Genomic DNA, 23,020 nt, shown 5'->3' with positions numbered 1-23,020 from the left:
AAACAGCAGGAAATTTAATGTTTTTAAGCCATCATAAACATATGAGATGGCAGATGTGGTATGGGATTAAATACCCTCACAATCAACGGTTTCTAGGGGGGGGTGGCGTTGGCGAAGGTATGCGCTCTACTGAGTGTTCGTTCTAGTTGTGGCATGGGGTTCTGCGCCGTCATTTCGCTATGGTTCGACATTCGCCAACATTCCACTTACAGCATCACTTGGCCATTTTGACAGCAGTGGAGCGTTGGGAAGCACAGTCCTTATCTGGGGTTATGGATTTGCCGGAGAGGTAGAGCGCGATTTGGATGCTGGTCTGTACCTCAATTAAACGTCTCAGACAGCATCTGTGGTTGCTTAGCGACCCGTCATGCCATAGATTTATCTGCGGCTCATTGGCTGGGAAGTAAGTCCGAGAGTTCCCCCTCGTGACGATATATAATCTCCATATGCAGGACAGCATTTTTCACTGCCCGATTATGGTGTGATCCATCCTGCATCGCAAAACCCGTTCCGCTGTCTCTGCAATGGGTGAACCCAGTAAAAGCAGCTTGGTGAAAATGGAGGGGGGGGGGGTGTTGGGTCAAGGAAGGTCATCATAAAATGATGGGGTTGGGGGTGGGGGGGAGATGGAGATGGATTTACTTTGTCTTAAATGGAACAGACTTGCAACATATTAATGATTGACAGGTGATCCCACATGTACAATAAAATTCCCTACCCTGTCAAAGTGGTGTGGACAGAAACAACTTGAACAGTGGTTTTATACATATACACCACCGCCCACACACCCACTCATCCCTCCTCGTTACATTCACAAACATGCATGCAGCTTTTCGTGCAATTAGCCACATTCACTTTCTTTACAAAAGTCAAGAATCCATGCAGCCAACAAGGTAATTACATTTATGGCATAGCCCAAGACCAAAATGTTTGAACAAAATAATTTTAAAAACTATAACGTATGCAAATCAACTCGATTCCGACAACACTAATAAACGTACCGAACAACAACTTTCTTTCCAAGATGCAATAACATGTTTATTATGCAGTTTGAGATTCCCTATCCTCATAAAAAAATATATAAATAATCGAAATGACCAAAAATAAATAATAAAAGAAAATAAATAAAATTAAAAAGAGCCAAGTGGGAACGTCAAGTTACTGTTACTTCTCGTATTGGATTGAAGCATGACATCCACATGCGTTTGTTGAATTTTATCACGATCAGCCATCAGTCCCAAAAGTGGCGATTACACGCATGGGAGAATGTAAAAACACATTTTCAAAACCAACCCCATCATGAACCTCCTGAACCCTCACCTTTCCTTCCCAATTCTATCTTATCATGCCTGGTGTTGGCTCAATGGTTAGGGTGGTGGGCTTTGGATCGTAGGGTCCTGAGTTTGAATCCCGCTCAGCTTTTGAATTAATACTAGGTGGGGTTAACTCGGCCTGTCATTCTTCCGAGATCGGAAAAATGAGTGCCAGCATGCTGGTACACTGTGTCGGAGTGGCGACCTGTCCAGGATTGTGCCCAATGACCAAGGAGACTGCTTCGGCAGCACCAACGCTCTGCACAGAGTATGGTCCCTATTTCCTCCTCCTCCTCCTATCTTATCTGGAAGGTGCAGTTAAGTATTCCTGAACTTCTGCTTCCTTGGGGTAAACACGATCTCACTCCTCATGACCATGCGTTTTGCTTTCTGTTTGATTGCAGCAGTTTATTAGTCTTCCTCAAATTTTGTGCAATTCACATTCATTGTTTCTCAGTTCACCATGTGCACCGAGAGGCTGCGCAAATAAGCATTCAACGAAAATCGTTATGCTCAACTCCTCTGCCGCTATCGTGGTGCTATATATTCAAGGTTCATTGTAAATGGCTGTTCACCTCCACAGGTCATCCATCCATATTCATGATCTTTTATAGCCTCATTAACCCCACCCTTCATTTCCAGGTTATTGTGTTTTCTCTCCTCCCGAACCCTCTTTTTCGTTGCATTTGTTCAATTTCTGTTTAATCCCCAGTTTTCCCATCCGAGTCTTGCTGGGTTTGAACTCGTATCCAGCTTGTTTGTTCACCACCTGTATCCCTCTCTTTGATCTCATTATTCTCCTCACCTATTCTGCTTCCAAGTATCTATCCATTTTGGCCCTCTACCCCACTGTTGGTGTGTCACACTCCTCTCCCCCAAATTCAATTGCATTTATTGATTTTTCATGAGACTCGAGATATAGATATATATATATATATATATATATATATATATATATATATATATATATATATATATATATATATATATATATATATATAGTTACGGTATTCGCGCCCGCCGGCGTGCTGACGGCCACGTAACTCGAATCGCGGCACGTCGCCCACCGGACGGACAATCCAGTCGTGACCCTCTCGGACTAACGCCGGGAACCAGTCACGGGTGGACCTTTCGGTCTCACCGCGATCGAGCCAATCAGCCCCCGCGTGGGATAGGGTTGCTCGCCAAATTCGACCTACGTAAGTACCCACACGGAGGGTAGACCGGGCGATCGCACCTCGCCGCAGGTCGACTTCGGACACGGGCCACTTAAGCGACCCGTTCCGTACTATCGGGATAACCGAGCGGTGTTATTCGTCGACCTCGATGGTTCGATTAATTATCGGGCGTATTCAGCCCACTACCAACCCTTTACGTGAAGCAAGATGATTCAATGAAAGAAATGACGAAGCGAAGCGGGAAACAGTTCAACACAAAGCACATTTATTCGCGATGAACGGAAAGCACACATATTCAATTCCACCAAAAGCACATAGAAAAGGAAAAGAAACACAATGCAATTTTACACAAAAAGCAAATGCGACAATGCAGATCTAATACCGATTACGCGAGCACACGGCAACACTTATACAATTTTACTTCACAGACGGCGCCGACAACACATACCCAAAACCAAGAAAAAGAAAAGAGAACCCTCAAGGATGAGGCGGGCCTGAGGCCGTGACCGGGTCGGGCCTACCCGTCTGGTGATGAGACGCGGAGCGGCGATGGTGCCTCAACTCCGCGGGCCTCGCGGACAGTGTCTGGTAGGGGGTGGGAAAGGGGCCCCCTTGGTCGCACTATCTCAGCGCGGGGGGAAACAGGAGGGGGTTGCTGATGCTCGGGGGAAAGGAGGATTTCTACTCTGCCTCGAGTCCCGCGACGAGCGTCTCCACCTCGACCAGGTCGCACCGTCGGCCTCCCTGGTGTGCAGCTCCCGGCACGACGCGAGCACCCCCTCGTCTGCCCTCGCCGCCTCTCCACAGCTCCGTCCCCTTCGCTCCGACTCCAACGCACTCGACGACGACCAACTTCTTGCTTCTTCTTCCCAACTCCACCGACTGCGAAGTCTTCACTCTCTTGACTTGACGAACGCGGTCGCTTATATAAGCCCCGTGGCTTCGCTCTCTCATCTTTGACCCCCTGCCTTCGACCTTTCACCTCGCTCCCCATTGGCCCGAGAAAAAGTGGGCGTGAATGCATTTTGATCCATAAATTTGCATATAGCGATCGCCCTCCAACGCCCTGGAGGCGGGGCCAAATCGCCCCTCGCTCACCGATTGGACGGCACAAAAGTGGGCGTGTGTCGTTTTTGATCCGTTTTTGGAGCACAAAATCCGTGATTTTGTACACGCTGTTCGGCGCGCGCCCTGCACGAGTCCAACACCGGTACCCACAAGCGGCGCAAGAACTGTGGCGATGCGACGGTTGCGAGGTGTGACGTGAAGCGGCGCCGCGGTGGGTGGTTGATGTTACCACCACCAACCACAACAATGGCGGTTGGTCCAAAATAAAGATAGCAAAAGAAAAACGGCTATCCTGAAGAGTCGCAGCACGCATAAATGACATGTATTCCCACTAGACAACGGGTTTGGGCCTAACTACACATATACTTACGGAGATATCTCACCTAAGGGACCTGAATGGTGGTTTGCGAATTTGGTAACCACAACACTACCCCCTCCCCTTTTTACAGACTCGTCCCGAGTCGTCAAATTTTTCGTGTGCCATCATTTGTAGTTTTCCCCTAGTACATTTTACCTACGGATCCCTGAGTGCGACATTCATGGTATTCGTGTCCCCAAAATAAATAACCTGAGGGCTGCGTAACTACCTAAACAAACTCACTCACACGGACGACTTAAATAAAATTGCCGGCGCTAAGACAGACATGCCGGGGGCGCACTCATATGTACAGTACATCTTAACCTTAACTTACAAATTTTACACTAAACCATGGCCCAGGATCAATGAACTCTGCAAAAGAAAAGCAGTTAGCAGGGAACCAGGCTGCTCGCATGCAGTCTCTGGCTCAAAACAATGCAGGTGACAGGGAACGTGGCTGGCTGCTCACACGCAGTCCACGGCCTTCCCTTTTGAACTGAACGCAGTGAACCACAACGGTGCTTGGGCTGCACAAACGCAGTCTCCGTGCCAGCTCAAGTGGCACACGCAATGAACACAACGAATGGATGGATGAATGGATAGACGCAAAACACGGTGCACGGGCTGCACAAACGCAGTCTCCGTGCCAGCTCAAGTGGCACACGCAATGAACACAACGAATGGATGGATGGATGGTTTGAATTGAACTCAGTGAACCACAACGGTGTATGGGCTGCACAAATGCAGTCTCCGTGCCAGCTCAAGTGGCACACGCAATGAACACAACGGATAGATGGATGGACACAAACACGGTGCACGGGCCGCCACTGCAGGCCCGTGTTGTAGCTGCCAACGGGGCAGTTCTCGCAGCTTGCAAACTGTTGCCTTGATCCTGGCGCACATGGCAATGAACAGGGGGGGGGGGGGCAAAGCAAAAATTGAACGGGGCTGGTGAACGTGGGCAGTGGGCATGGCATGACAAAGGCAGCAGGCAAACACAGCCCGCAGAAGAAGGCCGCTGCAGGCAAACACAGCCGGCAGATGAACTGGCCGGCACAGGCCTTGCAGCAACACAACAGCTGCCGATGAAGTGGGCCGGCATAGGCCTTGAAGAAAAAACAGCCAGCCGGCAGATGAAGTGGGCCGGCACAGGCCTTGCAGCACAGCAGCTGCAGACGATCCAGCCGGCACAGGCCTCGCAGCAAAACAACAGCTGCCGATGAAGTTGGCCGGCACAGGCCTTGAAGAAAAACAGCCAGCCGATGAAGCTGGCCAGCCTTTGCCGTTCAGTGGAGGTTGGTGGAGGGGGTGTGGTGGTGCTGGCCACTCGGAAGGCGGGCTCGGACCTACCTGCCTCCCTCCCAACCTATCGCCTTTGCCTGTCACTGTACATACCCACTCCCTTAATTTGTGAAAAACCAATTTAGCCCCAACTTTTTTTTTTTTTTTTTTTTTTTTTTTTACTTCCCCACTATAAATCGTCCCCTAACCCCCTTTATCGTCCTTGTTCGGCTAACCTATTCTGTCACCTAGCCTACTCCCAACCCCTACGTTCCCTTCCCGGAGGGGAACAAGGGAGAGCTAACGTCCTGTGTCGAGGCCCAACGAAGCCTCAGAATGGCCTCCCCAGAGTTCGGCGATCTATAACCAAAGTGGGTCCAGCGGCCCACAACGACAGCGAGGGGATGGATGGTGCGGAGGGGTACATCTCCTAATCTACCCTAACCATTTAACTGTTAAACTACCCCGGGGCTTTCAACAAGCGCCTCTCGCTTAAACTATTGGTTCTAACAACCCAGATTCCCGTCGCCTGTGTTGTTGTCCTCACAATTTCGGGCCTCGCCCCCCAATTTTCTCTCCGTGCCCTCACACGGTCTCCTGGCTGGGACACGTGGCTCCCTCTGGCAGGCACGACCCTCTGCCGAATCTCCCGCTATGGCACCCCCGGGCACTACACTGCCTCCGAGCCTACCAGCTCCCTAACACCGGGGAGTGCCCCCCATGGCACCTCCCCTGAAACGCACACGTGGCAGGCTGGCTTCCCGGGCCCCTTTCCGAGGGTCACCCTTGCCCACAACACTGCCCACGCGGCTAATGGCACCCCGGGCCCCCGCACCAAGCAGGCGCACCCGTGCCCACTACGCTATCCCGGCCCCCCATGGGCCCTTGGCCTACCACGGCCGACTAGCCTGGTGCCCGGGGTACCCACTCAGCGATACTCACCTTTCGCAGCCACGCTCCCAAGCCCGTCAACAGGGCTCCTGCACCCCTCCAAATGGGTCTCGAGCCTACTTTCCCACCAACAAAACGACCTCCATTTTTCAATTTGACTAACCCAGCTAACTCACTCTACACCGACCCCGGGGTCCCTTGGGCGGGAGTCACTCCTCCCCCCAATCACTCATCGCACCATGCATTCCCCATTCACTCCACACACACAGACCCGCCGGCCTCACTCACTCATCATGTACTCACCTCTCAACTCTTCAACACACACACCACTGAACTCTGCCATCCTTCTATCTGCATCCCCTAACTAACTCGTGCTCCCACGTCGTCCCTTAAACTACAGCACGTTCCTTTTAACACTACGTAGCTAAGCTACGTCCCCGCTACACATCCACAAGTCTGTCACTGTCTCCTAACTCAAAAATTACTTTTATTTCCCCACCTAAAGCTCACTAAATCCCTCCACCTAATCCATTCCACGGACTCCATGAGGACTTACCCCTGCCCCATGAAGTCGGTCTAACTAAGCTAACCCTTCCCCCTAACTAGTTTCCATCCTGTGCCCAGGTCAAGGGGGTCTTCCACCCCTTGCCCAGGAATCCTGTGCACCCGAAAGTGAGGCTTGCTTTTTTTTTTTTTTCCCCATGCGCATCACCAGCGCGGCAACTCGCGCACTTTGCACCTGCCCGTGACGTCATGCAGCTGCACGTGTTCCTCGTCCCTCCTTGGACGGTACCATCCGGCAGAGATACCCCTCCTGCCGGATTCCAACCCCACGTGCAGCCATGGCGTCACCGTGCGCATAAAAAAAACACAAGCCCCACGTCTCGAGGGGTTCCCCACGCGAACACATGTGCTTTGCCCGTTGGAGCTTAACACACACGATCGCGTGGAGAACCCGTCCGGTCCAAATCCGTTTACCTGCCTAAACTTTGTCCGTCCGCGGGATCGGCAAATCCACTGCGTGCGTTTCCGGACCGGGACTTCACTCTCGCAAGCGAGCACGTGGCGGTCTCGTGCGTTGCACAGCACGAACCGCGTGCTCACTGCTGGGCGAACCCGGCACGGTCCCCGAAACAACTACAGCCGCTACTCGGCTTTCTTTCTTTACATGTCGCCGTCGTCGCCATTCAACACACGCACACCTGCGTGTTACGACGCACACACTCCACTCCATCACATTCACACCGGGAGACGCGGCTGCGTGCTCCCGCATGCCAACCGACATCTCCCTCACATACCGCTCTCTCACACACACGGTCTCCCTTGCACACAGCGACCTTGCACACAGCCGTTCACTCACGCATGCGGGGGAACTCACCCGCGGTGCCTCATCCACACTGGCCGTTTCATCCACACACACGGCCTCTTCCACACACACGGCCTCACTCACACACGGTGCCTCACCCACACACGGCGTGCTGGGAAGCACGCACTCTGGCACCATCGCCACCACACCACTCACACACGGGGACGCACTCACACCTTGCACCACACACACAGGGACAACCACACTGGGGATTCGTGTCCCCACAAGGGTCTCCAGGGCCTCTATACCCCCCAAGCTCTCCGTGCACCCGTTCGCAGCACTCCTCCCCTCAACCTCGCAAAGCACGACCGAACTCACCTGGTCGTGACTCGCCTCAAGGGGGCATACTCCCTCCCCTCGTTCCTGGAGGAGGCCAACCAGCTGCTCGCACTGGGTCCCCACACGCTCCGTGAGCTCAATCTCACTATCCTCCACTACCTCAGTGTGTGTGTGCGCGTCACTTACCCCGTCTTCATCGTGTTGTCTCTCCTCTATTTTTTCTGTCTCCCGTGTCTCTATACATTTATAAGTTTCTGTCGTCGTCACCTCGTGTCTCGTCTCACACGTTTTGGTCTCCCCATTTAATTTTTCCCTCTTGGTCACCGTCGATTCCTCTGTCACGACCCTCGCCCAACACGCCCCCCGAATTATTTTTTTACCCGCCTCCACCGCGGGCCTGTCAGCCGTTGCACCCCCTTCCAGCTCGTTTGCTTCCACACGTGGAGTCGCCATTCCTATCTCCCTGGTCACGGCCTTCATGCCCGCCTGCAGGCATCGGCCCATGTTCTGTGTCTCACCCCGCAGCTCTTTCATTTCTTCCCTCATGTTTGCTTCCATTCCGTTTATTTGCTGTGTATTCGCATCCATCCTCGTTTTTACTTCATTTGTATTTGTATCCATCTTTTCGTTCATTTGTTGTGTATTCGCATCCATCTTTTCGTTCATTTGTTGTGTATTCGCATCCATCTTCGCTGTCATTTCCGCCAGCATGGCGCATAGCTGGGCCATGTCGGGTGCGCTTGGGTGAGTCGTTTCGGCAGGGATCGGGGAAGGGTTCTGGTGGTGAGGGGGAGGGGAGGTGTCATACACCGCGGCCGCTGCCGCACCTATTTCGGGCTCTGGGTTCAGTTGGACGAGTTCATGTTCCTGCACGGGCATTCCATCCTGGGCCATGGATTCTACACATTCTACATCCATTTCTAATACCCCCGGCTCCCGCTCGCCTTGAGACGCCATCTTGCTTCTCGTGAAGGGTTAATTTAGCTCGCTCGTAATTTGGAGGGAATCGGGGGTCGCTTCTCTCACCCCTGGACCGATTCCCGTGAATTTAGCTGGAGACAGGAGAGCCCGTTTTCCTGTTCTCCGATACCAGTGCCGCGAGGAGGGCGATGGATTTGTATCGCACGACCTGACACCAGTGTTACCGTATTCGCGCCCGCCGGCGTGCTGACGGCCACGTAACTCGAATCGCGGCACGTCGCCCACCGGACGGACAATCCAGTCGTGACCCTCTCGGACTAACGCCGGGAACCAGTCACGGGTGGACCTTTCGGTCTCACCGCGATCGAGCCAATCAGCCCCCGCGTGGGATAGGGTTGCTCGCCAAATTCGACCTACCTAAGTACCCACACGGAGGGTAGACCGGGCGATCGCACCTCGCCGCAGGTCGACTTCGGACACGGGCCACTGAAGCGACCCGTTCCGTACTATCGGGATAACCGAGCGGTGTTATTCGTCGACCTCGACGGTTCGATTAATTATCGGGCGTATTCAGCCCACTACCAACCCTTTACGTGAAGCAAGATGAGGATTCAATGAAAGAAATGACGAAGCGAAGCGGGAAACAGTTCAACACAAAGCACATTTATTCGCGATGAACGGAAAGCACACATATTCAATTCCACCAAAAGCACATAGAAAAGGAAAAGAAACACAATGCAATTTTACACAAAAAGCAAATGCGACAATGCAGATCTAATACCGATTACGCGAGCACACGGCAACACTTATACAATTTTACTTCACAGACGGCGCCGACAACACATACCCAAAACCAAGAAAAAGAAAAGAGAACCCTCAAGGATGAGGCGGGCCTGAGGCCGAGACCAGGTCGGGCCTACCCGTCTGGTGATGAGACGCGGAGCGGCGATGGTGCCTCAACTCCGCGGGCCTCGCGGACAGTGTCTGGTAGGGGGTGGGAAAGGGGCCCCCTTGGTCGCACTATCTCAGCGCGGGGGGAAACAGGAGGGGGTTGCTGATGCTCGGGGGAAAGGAGGATTTCTACTCTGCCTCGAGTCCCGCGACGAGCGTCTCCACCTCGACCAGGTCGCGCCGTCGGCCTCCCTGGTGTGCAGCTCCCGGCACGACGCGAGCACCCCCTCGTCTGCCCTCGCCGCCTCTCCACAGCTCCGTCCCCTTCGCTCCGACTCCAACGCACACGACGACAACCAACTCCTTCTTGCTTCTTCTTCCCAACTCCACCGACTGTGAAGTCTTCACTCTCTTGACTTGACGAACGCGGTCGCTTATATAAGCCCCGTGGCTTCGCTCTCTCATCTTTGACCCCCTGCCTTCGACCTTTCACCTCGCTCCCCATTGGCCCGAGAAAAAGTGGGCGTGAATGCATTTTGATCCATAAATTTGCATATAGCGATCGCCCTCCAACGCCCTGGAGGCGGGGCCAAATCGCCCCTCGCTCACCGATTGGACGGCACAAAAGTGGGCGTGTGTCGTTTTTGATCCGTTTTTGGAGCACAAAATCCGTGATTTTGTACACGCTGTTCGGCGCGCGCCCTGCACGAGTCCAACACCGGTACCCACAAGCGGCGCAAGAACGGTGGCGATGCGACGGTTGCGAGGTGTGACGTGAAGCGGCGCCGCGGTGGGTGGTTGATGTTGTGGTTGGTGGTGGTAACAATGGCGGTTGGTCCAAAATAAAGATAGCAAAAGAAAAACGGCTATCCTGAAGAGTCGCAGCACGCATAAATGACATGTATTCCCACTAGACAACGGGTTTGGGCCTAACTACACATATACTTACGGAGATATCTCACCTAAGGGACCTGAATGGTGGTTTGCGAATTTGGTAACCACAACAATATATATATATATATATATATATATATATATAAATATATAAATATAAATATATAAATATATATATATATATATATATATATATATATAAATATATATAAATATATATATATATATATATATATATAAATATATATAAATATATATATATATATATATATATATATATATATAAATATATAAATATAAATATATAAATATATATATATAGTTACGGTTTGAGGAACCATATGAATTCAAACATACAGCCGACCCAAAGTTGGTTCTGCCGTTAAGTATATGTGTAGACAGATTCCCTCCTCATGTTTAGTGGGAAATCGAAGTGGTGCGTTGCGATGTTTTTCGTCTTTTCCTTCATTGATCCAGCTTGGTTCGGATATGAGTTTAGCCGGGTCTTTATCCCCGATAATCTGTTCATTCCAGCTGGTACATTCTTGGTAGTTCCACTCAGCTACATCCGATCCGGAGTTGGTAGTTTGTAGAGTGATCCGGATCGGGCAAGGCGTACCGAGGGCGTGGTTCCCCGGTAGACGACACCGCGTGGTTAATTAGGTAAATTGGTTCGAGACAAAAAGACCCTACGCTACGTGGTGGAGGTATTGGCGTACACGGTCGGTTAAGCGACCCACCGCCTCACGGAATTATCCGTGAGTGACGGCCTGCAATTCCGGGAGTCTGGTGGGAGGCGACGTAACTTCCCCCACCTAGCGGTCGTTCTCGCCACCGGACCCTGGCCCGCAAAAAAAAAATATATATATATATATATATATATATATATATATATATATATATATATATATATATATATATATATATATATATATATATATATATATATATATATATATATATATATATATATATATATATATATATATTGTTACGGATTTCAGAATCCGGTCTGATGAATGCATCCACACATCCAGGTCTTCAGACAGTTATTTCCTTAAATTCATGTTCAAATTAGCCCCATCCCCATGTCTAATGGGATCTTAAATGTGATGTGTTGAGAAGGGTAAAGGATAGATACCCTCTCTTATGGGAAGCTTTTTTTCTTTACGACAGACACGTTTACACACATTTCTTTCACGAACTCTGAAGCCCGCCCTTATATTTCCTCAGCAACATTTCCTTCACGAGCTCCGACGTCCGCCTTTTTTGAGAGCATACGGGTCGTCATGATAACCGTGCACAAGTGGGGCGGGGTGAGCTTGGGGCAGACTGCACCCGCAGAGACGGCCCGGAGATATAAAACGAACGGGAGGTACGTTCTGTGAGGAGAAAATGCGGGAGAGAGGAAAGCAAGAGGAAAGCGGGGCGAAAGAAAGCGAGCGTGTGGTGCACGTGTGGGGGTCTGACCAGCACCAACAACGAGACAATTCGTCCTTCCCAGTGCTTGGGCAAGCGAGCGTGTGGTGCGCGTGTGGGTGTGAGCAGCACCGCCAACAAGTGAGGCACGGGTCGGTCACCAACAACACCAGGGTCTAAACCCATGGCGGACGATCTCGGTGCCCTCCAGACTTTGACTGGCGTTCAAGGCTGTTCGCGAGAGGGTGCACGGCAAAGCTGAGTGCTGGCGACAGATGTGACACACACGCACGCATTTCAGGACGTTTTCACTTCACGGACGACTTTCTGGTGAGCGAGACGATTCTTCCCCCCCCTCCCCCACCCCCACCCTCCTGAATGATGTTGGGTACCATTGTCTGTGTTTAGCTTTAAGTCAACCACCGATAAGCATCTGCTCTTTGTCTCTTTCCTGGCATTTTGACTGATTTTGCTTTGAAATTCAATCTTTATTTACCTCAGAAAATAAAGTTCTTTTATTTATTTATTTTATTATTAATAAATCATTCGTTGATTTCCAACTTGTCCGTGTTTGTCCTTTCCTTCCATTGGTCTGGCATTGTTCGAACCAAGATAGACTGGGAGGTAATTACCACAGATTTGACCAAAAATAGTCGGCATGCACCAGCGGTTATAACATAAACAAAATAACATTGGTGCTTTGCCAAGGGTGCGCTCCCCACTCAGGTAACCACGTGGCCTCTAGTTAAACGGAATAATTAGACGGTGGACACTGGAACTCGTGGCTAACTGGGTGGCGTTTGTGGTTCGAAAACAACTCACTGTACCACAACGTTAATTGTGAGCGGTGGCCCCAGGTCCGACTCTACCGCGGATTAATCCCCGAGTGACAAGCTGGTGTATCGGTACCCGTGGCCGCAAATATATATATATATATATATATATATATATATATATATATATATATATATATATATATATATATATATATATATATATATATATATATATATATATATATACATATACATATATATATAGTTGCGATTCTCGGAACAGCATGCATCCAACACATAGTGGTCCCAAGACAGTTATTCCATTAATATACGTTTAGATAGTCCCTTCCCTTTTGTATAGCGGGACAATGGGGGCGTGTGTTGTGAGGATCTCATAGCTAGGTTTGCTTACATCAATTCTTCTTCATTTCATTTCTAACGTCATTCCGACTCTTCCTTTCTACTTATTTCTGAGGGAAATCCAAATTTCCGTGCAGCACGTGCCATGGCTGCGAGGAAACCACCATACCCTCACAATAACTTCTGCGGGGGAGGGGCATAGAAAGGGCTCTCGAACACCACATGAGCATCGAGAACACAGAGCTCCCGTACTCAAGCGATCCCTCAACCCAACGTTTGCGGCGAGTTATACAGTATGCTCGGCAGCTCGAGATGATCGACTCGAGCTTTCGATGATCTGGGGAAGATTGCCGGTTGCATTGAAAAGGCATATGAATGAATATCTCTTAAAAAGGCTGCACAGATGGTGCTTTTCACAACACAGGAAACACACCCAGCACGACGCACAGAACGCGTACCGAGGCTGATAATAGAAAGGCAACCCCACGCCACGTTGGGTGGGATGCGAGTGTGCAAGGTGCAAGTGGCGCGTTCCTTTCAACCCATTTCTGGACTAGCTATATCGGCATTCTTTTTTCCTTCCATTTCTCCATCTGACACATATCTATATCCTTTTCATTCCAAACCTCCATATAATTATATAACCGATCATTCCCCCTCAATTTCTGACACATATCGGTGTTGCCCCAGCGCACACGATCGCAGAATCGGGCGAACGCGCGCACTAACCACGTGAGCCATGGGAATGTGCTCGATGTCAGATCAGCGCTTAGCTTGTCACACCTTATTGGACACATCTTACCGCCTGTGCATGGGTTTGCCATAACATCTTACCTTCTCACCTCTATGGCCAGCGAAGCTGCGATCGGGCGGGGGCATGTTGTACAGCTCGGGCCACGTGGCACACACGGAGCAGGCACATTGACCAGCGCTGGTCAGGGTGCCCGAGCAGGCATGCGTGACCCTCGGCCGGTCGTCAGGGAACGGCCCGAGGGTTTTTGCAAGGCATTTCATGACGCGGAGTTCGGTGTGGGCGATTCATATCACGTTGTGGGGTCGGAGCGAGACAATTCCACAGCGCGGAGTCATCTTGCCGGAAATGGAATGTTGCAGTTTCCGGCCATGCCATGCAGGGGGTCGGGGCCAATCAGAGCATCCGATTTGGGTGACGACAGCGCTTCAGGGTGGCCCCCCTGCCCCGCGGGGCCTATAAAGGACGAAATGGAGTATATATATATCTATCTCTATCTCTATCTCTATCTCTATCTCTATCTCTCTCAAGCTCTTCTTCGACTACGTACATCATCGCCTGGACTCTGCCTCCACGACACTGACTCCACCCACCCACCTGGTCCCACCTACTCGCTCTGGACTCCACACTCCCAACTCAAGCCCCTCCTTCACGCCGATGGTCTCGTCACGAGCCCCCCCTCCCAAAGCAAGAGACGACGTGCCAGCTGTCAGCGGGGTACCACACCACGAAGCATTCCCCCCAAAAGTATTGGTGGCGCGTTCGGGCAATCAATCATACAAAGGTACCGAGAGACAATAGCCTCAACTCCTCTCCTGTCTTTCTGCAATATCTCCTTTTAATCAGGTTTTCTGTGTGTGTGTGTGTGTGTGTGTGTGTGTGTGTGTGTGTGTGTGTGTGTGTGTGTGTGTGTGTGTGTGTGTGTGTGTGTGTGTGTGTGTGTGTGTGTGTGTGTGTGTGTGTGTGTGTGCGTCCTCGCGCCTGTCCACATAGGTAAGACTGCAGAAGATTATTATTATTATTTTGCGTTAATTCTGCTCTGTGTTCTTTTCTAAGTTGCACCACACTTTTCTTCCCGATCTCTGCTGGCACACCCCAATAAATCTATCCCCTGTACCAGATACCTTTCCTCACCCTATTGTTAATAAATTATGAGGAATGATTCCAGCTCATTTTTGTCTTTTCTTTCATTGATCCAGCATGGTCTGAATCCTCGCTAAGCCGGGACTTTATTCCCAACAATCTGTCCCTTTTAGCCGGTACGTCCTTGGCAGTGTCGCTCGGTTGTATTCGATCCAGTCCGGTAAAGTGATCCGGTTCGGACAAGGCGTACCGAGGGCGTGTTCCCCGGTAATTAAATCACGTGATTAATTAGGTAACCTGGTTAATCCATAGACAGGAGGACCCTAGGTCACGCGGTTGAGTTATTGGCATCCACTGTCGGTTACCGACGCGTCGCGTCAGGAATTATCCATGTGCGATGGCCTACAATTACGGGGAGTCTGGTGGGAACCCGAGATAACTTTCCCAAATAGTGGTCTTCTCACCGGACCTGCAACATTATACATGTGTATATATATATATATATATATATATATATATATATATATATATATATATATATATATATATATATATATATATATATATATACATATATATACATACATACATATACATACATACATACATATATATACATATATATATACACATATATATATATATACATACATATATATATATGTATGTATGTATATATATATATATATATACATACATACATACATACATACATACATACATACATACATACATACATACTCCACCAGTCCAAAGTTTTAGGACACCCCCATTTTTTAGTTTTTACTGAAATTTAAGCAGTTCAAGTCCAGTGAATAACCTGAAATGGTACAAAGCTAAGCAGAAAACTGCCAGAGGTTAAAAAAAAGTTTAGGTTACCAGAAAAATAATGTAAATGTCAGAGTTGTTAAAAAGGCCCTTTTCAGGGAACAAGTAATGGGTTAGCAACTGCACCTGTTCTGCAGCAATGGAAGTAAATGAAGCCTTGAAAGTTGATGCAAACAATTCCTACAGGTGCCCAACTTTTGTTGATTCGTTACAAACGTTCCGTCTGTATAAAAGCAGTGTTGGAACAGACTGTTGCTACACCCTCTGAAGCATTATTTGGACAATATTGCACTGCAGGAAGTGGTATATTGCTGTCATAATGGCGAGAAAAAGACAATTAACAAAGGAAGACAGACAGACCATTATAACCCTTAAAAGTGTCGGTCTTTCCTTTAGAGAAATTGCAAGGAAAGCCAAGGAGTCAGTGAGTACAGTTTCCTACATCATCAAAAGGCACTTGGAAACTGGAGGAAACTGACAGGAAGAGGTCTGGCAGACACAGACCCAAAGCCACAACACAATCAGAAGACAAGTTTCTGAGAGTCAACAGCTTGCGTGATAGGCGGCTCACAGGACAGCAGCTTCAAGCACAGCTTAACACTGGTCGAAGTAAGGAAGTCTCAGTTTCAACTGTGAAGAGAAGATTTTGAGCTGCAGGTTTGACAGGTCAAGTGGCAGTAAGAAATCCATTGCTGAGATGGCAAAGTAAGAAAAAGAGGCTTGCCTGGGCCATGAAGCACCGCGAGTGGACTACTGAAAACTGGAAGAAGGTCTTATGGACCGATGAATCAAAATTTGAAATCTTCGGTTCATCACGCAGGCTTTTTGTACACCGTTGAGTAGGCGAAAGTATGGTTCCTCAGTGTTTGACACCAACTGTCAAACATGGAGGAGGAAGCGTGATGATCTGGGGCTCTTTTTCAGGATGAAGAGTCGGCGACTTGCAGAGTGACTGGCACCCTGAAGCAAAAGGGCCACCACAGCATTTAGCAGCACCATCCAATACCCTCTGGTCTACGCCGAGTTGGTCAGGGGTTCATCCTACAGCAAGATAACGACCCAAAACATACCTCCAGACTGTCAGAACTACCATAGAAGAAAAGAACAAAACGGTAGGCTTCAAATCATGGAATGGCCAGCACAGTCTCCAGACTTAAATCCCATCGAGCTGTTTGGGATGAAATGGACAGAAGGGTGAAAGCAAAGCAACCGACAAGTGCAACACATGTGTGCGAACTTCTGCAACAGTGTTGGGAAGAACTTTCCAAACAATATTTGATTTCCATTGCAGAAAGAATGCCACGAGTATGTTTGGCTGTTATATCTGCAAAAGGTGGCTACTTTGATGAGTCAAAAATTTAGATGAAATTTTGTTCAACAAAACGATTCCATAATTTCTTTTTTATCTGCAATTGTTAATTTGTTCAATGCTGTCATTTCCGAGTACATTGAAACATTAAACTGCTAAAATTTCAGTAAAAACTGGAAAAATGGGGGTGTTCTAAAACTTTCGACTGGTAGAGTATATATAGTACAATATCGCCCAACTTTTGAGGAGCTAAGATTAAAACTCCAAGGACTTCACAGTGTGAACAATAATGAATAAAAAAATTTTTTTTTTAAATTTAAGCTTAACATCTGGGCCTCACTGTTGTTTGCATAAAATTGGTCTTTGGTGGCAGATGCGTTCTTTTCTCTAAATAAATGGTCATTTTTTGGTGAGATTTTTTGTACATTTGCATACAAGTATTTGAAAATCTCCTAGATCCGTGCATGACTCCATGGCAAAACAGCTGTACTTACAATACATCGGCGGCAAATACATGTTCAAGGTTATTTTACCCTTTCACATGAAAGCTCAATTCCTATCGATTCAAGTTCACTTTTAAACCTTTTGCACCACATGTGAACACGGCTAATCTCCTGCAAAATAGTTTTCTTGACATTTTCGTTCACCAGAAACAACACTTGTGGCACACGCGACATGCATGTGACACAGACTTGGAAATACCCAGGATTATTTCTGCTGCTGTGAAGAACAAAAAGTGCAGCTTAACCCTGAACCACAGCCGTAAATAGATAGAGATGTCAGTGACTGTGGTGTGGACTGTCAGGTACCGGCAAAAGATCTGGATCATCGTTGCACATCTGCAGGAACCGTTCAGGGCGAGCAGAGGAATGCTCAGGGCCCTAAGGGGTTTGATGATGTGGGAAAAGGAAAAACAAATTTCACAACATGAAAAATGCAAGGACAGTTGCACAACTTTGTTCTCCCACAAACAGCATCGGATAATTTCCCAATCACAAGACAGGCCTCACCATTCCCTCCATGCCATGTGGAAGCAGCAACACGATACCATTCTGCCTGACCCACTTGGCTTGGCCACACGAGATGAACTGGTCGATGATGCATTGCGCAGTGTTGTGAAAATCTCCAAACTGGGCTTCCCAGCAAATGAGGGCATTGGGGCTTGCCATGGCGTAGCCAAGTTCAAAACCTACACAGGCGCCAAATCGGTTATCCAGTCCAACTTGCAAATACCGAGCTGAATCATCCCAAGCCTAATGACTGTGCCCCTGCTAATACACTCAATCAATTTGAGTGGTCGGTTGGAACTCAACACTTCCAAGGGCAATTTCAGACCTGTAGCTTCATATCAAAACAGTCATTAACCTGTACAAGGAGAAGGCAATCATAGCTAACAGCATTTGGAACAAACACTGTGCAAGGCAGACATCACATTAGAGGTTGAGTCATGGTACACACTGGCAAGTTTAAAACTGTTAAAGTATCCTATACAGTCTTGAAGCCTCTGGATCATAAGAAACTCTCAAAACTGATCTCGCATCAACACAATCGCCTGATTCTGGGATCCCAGGTTCAAATCCCGTTTACTGTGTCGATTTGTCAATAGTCTCCCAGTATCTTTGCAATCCATGTAAAAGTACAATGTTGTCTCTTAAAAATTAAACCTTTTAAACTGAGATATACAAAGCTTTCAATTTATCACATTTCGGACAAACGACCTTAAACAAACGTCAGACTGCATCTGCAGTTGTCTGGACATAAAATCTCAGTGTATTTTGCAAGAGCATGCCTTTGAGGAAGCACCATAGACCCTGATTGCAGATAAAAGGCACAAGTATGTCACGGATGTGGACGTTTAGCAGGAGACTATCTACATAACATTCAGGTGGCTGTGGGGGGAAAGGGGGAAGGAGAAGCGTGTAAAGAAAATCCATTATGATGTGTAGTTGTGTCATCTTCCTGCGATCAACTTTCCATGAACCAGACAGATACTGAGCTGATTGATCTGTACAAATGTGAACTGCAATATTTCAAGAGCAAGTGATACATTAATGTGGTGTTCCCATGCACCGATTCCGAGCATACACCGATGCAGACTCCCAGGCATTATTCATGCAGATTTTAAATGTGATGAAACAGTCCTGCATTTTACAAATTTCGATCCTCAAAATTAAATAATAATTAAAAAATAAAAATAAAAAGCTTCCATCCACTTCTTTTTTGAATCCTCTGGAATATTTTACTTCCCTAAACTGATGTGACTCAGCCATCTTGAGAGGGCATCAACTGTGTGGAAAAATCCAATGTGTGTATCCTGAGAAATGCTGATGCGATGAAAACCCCCTTCGGCAAAATCGGTGGCAATCAACTTGAAAAGTTGAACAGGCACCATTCGGTGCCGATTGTGGGCCGACATTGAAACGAAAGGTTATTCATTGGCGAGTCTCGTGGAACATGCACTCAACTAGGGGTTAAGATCCAAAGCGACGATTGGACGAAGTTCCAGCAACGGGCAAATCACCTGCAAATATCGCCTCGGTGCACGCCCCACTTAATGAAGTCATGCAAATTAAAGTTAGCAAATGTTATCATGTCCATTTTCTAGGGGAGAGGAGGTAAAACGTATCAGATAATCGAGAGGTGTATTTAAAAAAAATAATAAGAGAATAAAAAAGCTCTAGCCATGGGGTTACCTACGGTGAGCTTTTAAGTGTTCCATAAACAAATAGAGTGCCCAAATTCATGGGTGTGTTGAAAAGACATCTGCAGCAGTTTGACACTGATCCATCCACTTGGGAGGAAGAGGCCAACAATCGCCATCAGTGGGAATCTGCCCTACACCAAGGTCCTTTTGTATCAAAACAGAAGTTTATTCAAGATAAGATAGCCAGGAGAGCTGCTCCCAAACAACCCAAAAACTGTGCCAGAGCACACAAACATTTGGAATCACTGTGGCAGAGTCTGAATGTCGAGAATCTGTGTTTACAGCCATACAAGAAAACGCTCCCTTCAGCACCAATCTTATTAATTTGTGGGATGGACGTATTGCCAATGGGGTAATTCATCGTAACCCTACAGCCATGACTTTTTCTTATTATAAACACATGTATGCGTGTTATATGCCATTAGTACTTGTTTGTTATTTCAAAATATATCCAGAAGTTCTCTACATCGAACAATTAAGGATTTGTCATCAAACTTTTATGGACAGCAGGTATCAATGACAAAGAAATCTACAAACACTCAGTGTCTTGTGTGTAAGGTGAAGGTATGACCTTTCCTGGGAAAGCCACATTTCAAATCTGGCCTCCAAAGCCAGTCGCCGACTGGGAATCCTACGTCGTGCAAAGTCCTTCCTCGGCCCACCTGAGTTCCTGACCACTTGCAAAGCTTTCGTCCACAGCCTGATGCAGTACTGCTCTCCCCCTGGGCTGGTGCTCCTGCCTCCTACCTTTCTCGGCTTCACACTGTGGAAACCAAGGCATTTCGGATCGTGGGCATCTCCTGCGATGAGGCGGAGTCTTTGGGCCTCTCACTCTCTCACTGCAGGCTGGTCGGTGGTCTTTCTGTCTTCTACCGTCCCCTCTCCAGACTCGCGCCCCCCCCCCCACTCTTTCTGCGATTTGTCCCCACCACATTTCTGCAGGGCGCTCTAGGTCCGCCAACAACCCCTTTCTGGTAAAACTACCAAAATCACGAATCACTGCTCACCTTCACTCTTTCATTCCTCTCTTTTCCCGCCTTTGGAATAAACTCCCTCACTCTATTCAATCCCATTCTTCATTCCAGGCCTTCAAAACAGATGTTCACCACCACCTCTTGTCATCTCCCATCCAAATCCTCGATCTTTTCTACCCCCAATAATCTACCCAAGCCCACCTCCTTCAAATTCCCTGTAATGTCCATCTTGTATTCCCCATGTTCCCTGCCCCATCCCTCTCCCTTCCACAGATCTCCTAATGTCCCTGTTCCCCACTGTTTCGTCATTCCCACTCCAGCCCCCCTTGTTGTGCGTTGTGTTAACTCTCATACGAGCCTCAACAAGGTATACAAAATTTTTTAAAGAAAAGGTATGTGCCCCTGCATATGCTGCAATATCCAAATGGGTAGTTGACTGAGTATGGACAAATAGTCTCTTGCAGATGATGCAGATAACATTGCCCAGGTACAGCTATTGATCATGGAAAATATATATATATATATATATATACATACATATACATATTGCCCAGGTATAGCAATTAATCAGCAGCCTCATGCAATAAATAAATAATTTTTTGAAAAAAAAAAACGACGCAGCAGGCCATGAAGTAAAAACGTCATAGGATATTGACCAAAAGTATCTTGTTGACCACAATGTGCCTGTGTCTCAGGTCCATGTAGTGCAGACCACGATCAGCTGAATTACCCCAACACCCCCACCCCCACCCCACCTCCCTTCCCAAGAGAGCCCCAGTGACCATGTTTTGACCTTTGAAGTCAAACCTGTGTGGCCAATGACACACTGACTGGAACAACCAAAATGTCAATGAAAGAACAATCTAAAAACGTTTACTTTATTGGCCTAGATAGTATGGAGGACAAAGAACGGTGCATCGAAGTCAAGGGACAAGATACTATTTATTTATTTTTACATTTTTTAAATGTTAACGCATCTTGGATTTTCGAATCTCATTGCGAGAACTTCGTAAACACCCTTTGGAGCAATTTTGTGAAAACATCTCATGCACTGCAAGTAATGGCAAATTACATGAAGAGCCCAAGCAGGTTAACATCTCAATTTGTACAAGACAAATCTCAACCTGTGTCAAGGTGCAGTCAGTGCTTACCCAGCACCCCGAACTCAGAGAGAGAACTGTTGCAAACAGTGTAAGGTGCTTGATTGGGCCACAGGTGGTTCATTGGCACAACAGTTTTCTTGTCTACGTTTTGGTCATGCAGCACGTGGTGTCGATGGCTGTGGGAAATGCAGACCTAGGTTAGGGCTCCACCCTTCGTAGTGATAATGGAGGGCATTTTAGTAAAGGGAACCAAAAATAGTAAAATCTTATCACCCACCACCACACAGTACCTGAAGGTACCCCTCTCCACATCCTGACCACTCAAACGCACGTGCGTGCCCTCTCGAAGCAAAGAACCAAATGCCATGTACTCAGCCAGTGCCCAGTCCACTGAGCGTTTGGATACCATGTTCCGCCGACCACGGAGCATGCGCTCAATGCCTGCACAAAACGGGAAGAATGGAAAAGACTCAAATCAGGTAAAAAAAACAAAAAAAACAGTGTAGTTAGGGAAACATCATGTTAAACTAGAAGGGCACTCGGTGGAGTGCATACCTCCATCCGGATTTGGACCTTCACCAAAATTGAATAAATTTGACCTCGTCACACACTCAATCTGTCCACCAAGTTTCGTCCGAATCCGTACACAACTTTTTGAGATATCGTGCTATATATTGTTTTTGGCTACTATCTCTCAATTGGGAAGAATCACTTTTTTTTTAATCCTAGTTGCTGGATCCGGATCCAGATCTTCACCAAAATCTAATAAATTCGTCCTTGTCACACACTCAATCTGTCCACCAAGTTTCGTCCGAATCTGTAGACAACTTTTTGAGATATCGTGCTATATATTGTTTTTGGCTCCCATCTCTCAATTGGGAAGAATCACTTTTTTTTAAATCCGAGTTGCTTGATCCGGATCCAGATCTTCTAATAAATTCGTGCTCGTCACACATACCAAACCTGCCCACAAAATTTCATCCAAATCTGTCCGCAACTTTGAGATATCCTGCACACAAACAAACAAGACAGAGAGACAGACAGACAGACAGACATGAAAACATAACCTCCGTCTACCTTCGGTTGGCGGAGGTAAAAATATACACAAGTATACACATGCTCTCTGTTCATCGCTCCACATCAACCTCACACATATGCTGCACTTCCAAGTGCCACCTTGTCATCATGGGGGCAATTACCATGATGCAAGGACCTGCATATTGGCACAGCATCCAAAGGAACCTATGATCTCCTGTCAATGTGTTCATAAAAG

At 47.8% G+C, this 23,020-nt stretch overlaps 2 protein-coding genes across 6 annotated transcripts in view; one reads left to right on the top strand and one right to left on the bottom strand.

Annotated features, from left to right (window-relative positions):
• LOC147032609 (2-oxoglutarate dehydrogenase complex component E1-like) overlaps window positions 1-23,020 on the bottom strand; it is a 90,022-nt gene that overhangs the window by 26,726 nt on the left and 40,276 nt on the right. For all 4 annotated transcript variants that reach the window (XM_085870371.1, XM_085870375.1, XM_085870374.1 and 1 more), the window contains exons 15-18: window positions 22,038-22,188; window positions 21,796-21,923; window positions 17,977-18,155; window positions 17,776-17,847 (exon numbers count right to left, since the gene is read on the bottom strand). In XM_085870371.1, the coding sequence (XP_085726497.1) occupies window positions 17,776-17,847; window positions 17,977-18,155; window positions 21,796-21,923; window positions 22,038-22,188 (530 nt within the window). The remainder of the gene's footprint in view (window positions 1-17,775; window positions 17,848-17,976; window positions 18,156-21,795; window positions 21,924-22,037; window positions 22,189-23,020) is intronic.
• The window catches only part of LOC147032610 (uncharacterized), a 62,403-nt gene that overhangs the window by 5,755 nt on the left and 33,628 nt on the right, over window positions 1-23,020 (top strand). The window lies entirely within an intron of this gene.

Source organism: Eptatretus burgeri, chromosome 2, assembly GCF_056783735.1.
Source record: "Eptatretus burgeri isolate ZD-2024b chromosome 2, Ebu_testis_v1, whole genome shotgun sequence".
In the NCBI taxonomy this organism is placed as follows: domain Eukaryota; kingdom Metazoa; phylum Chordata; class Myxini; order Myxiniformes; family Myxinidae; genus Eptatretus; species Eptatretus burgeri.
Note: the sequence above shows the minus strand (reverse complement) of the source record. Positions and strands in the feature narration are given on the sequence as shown.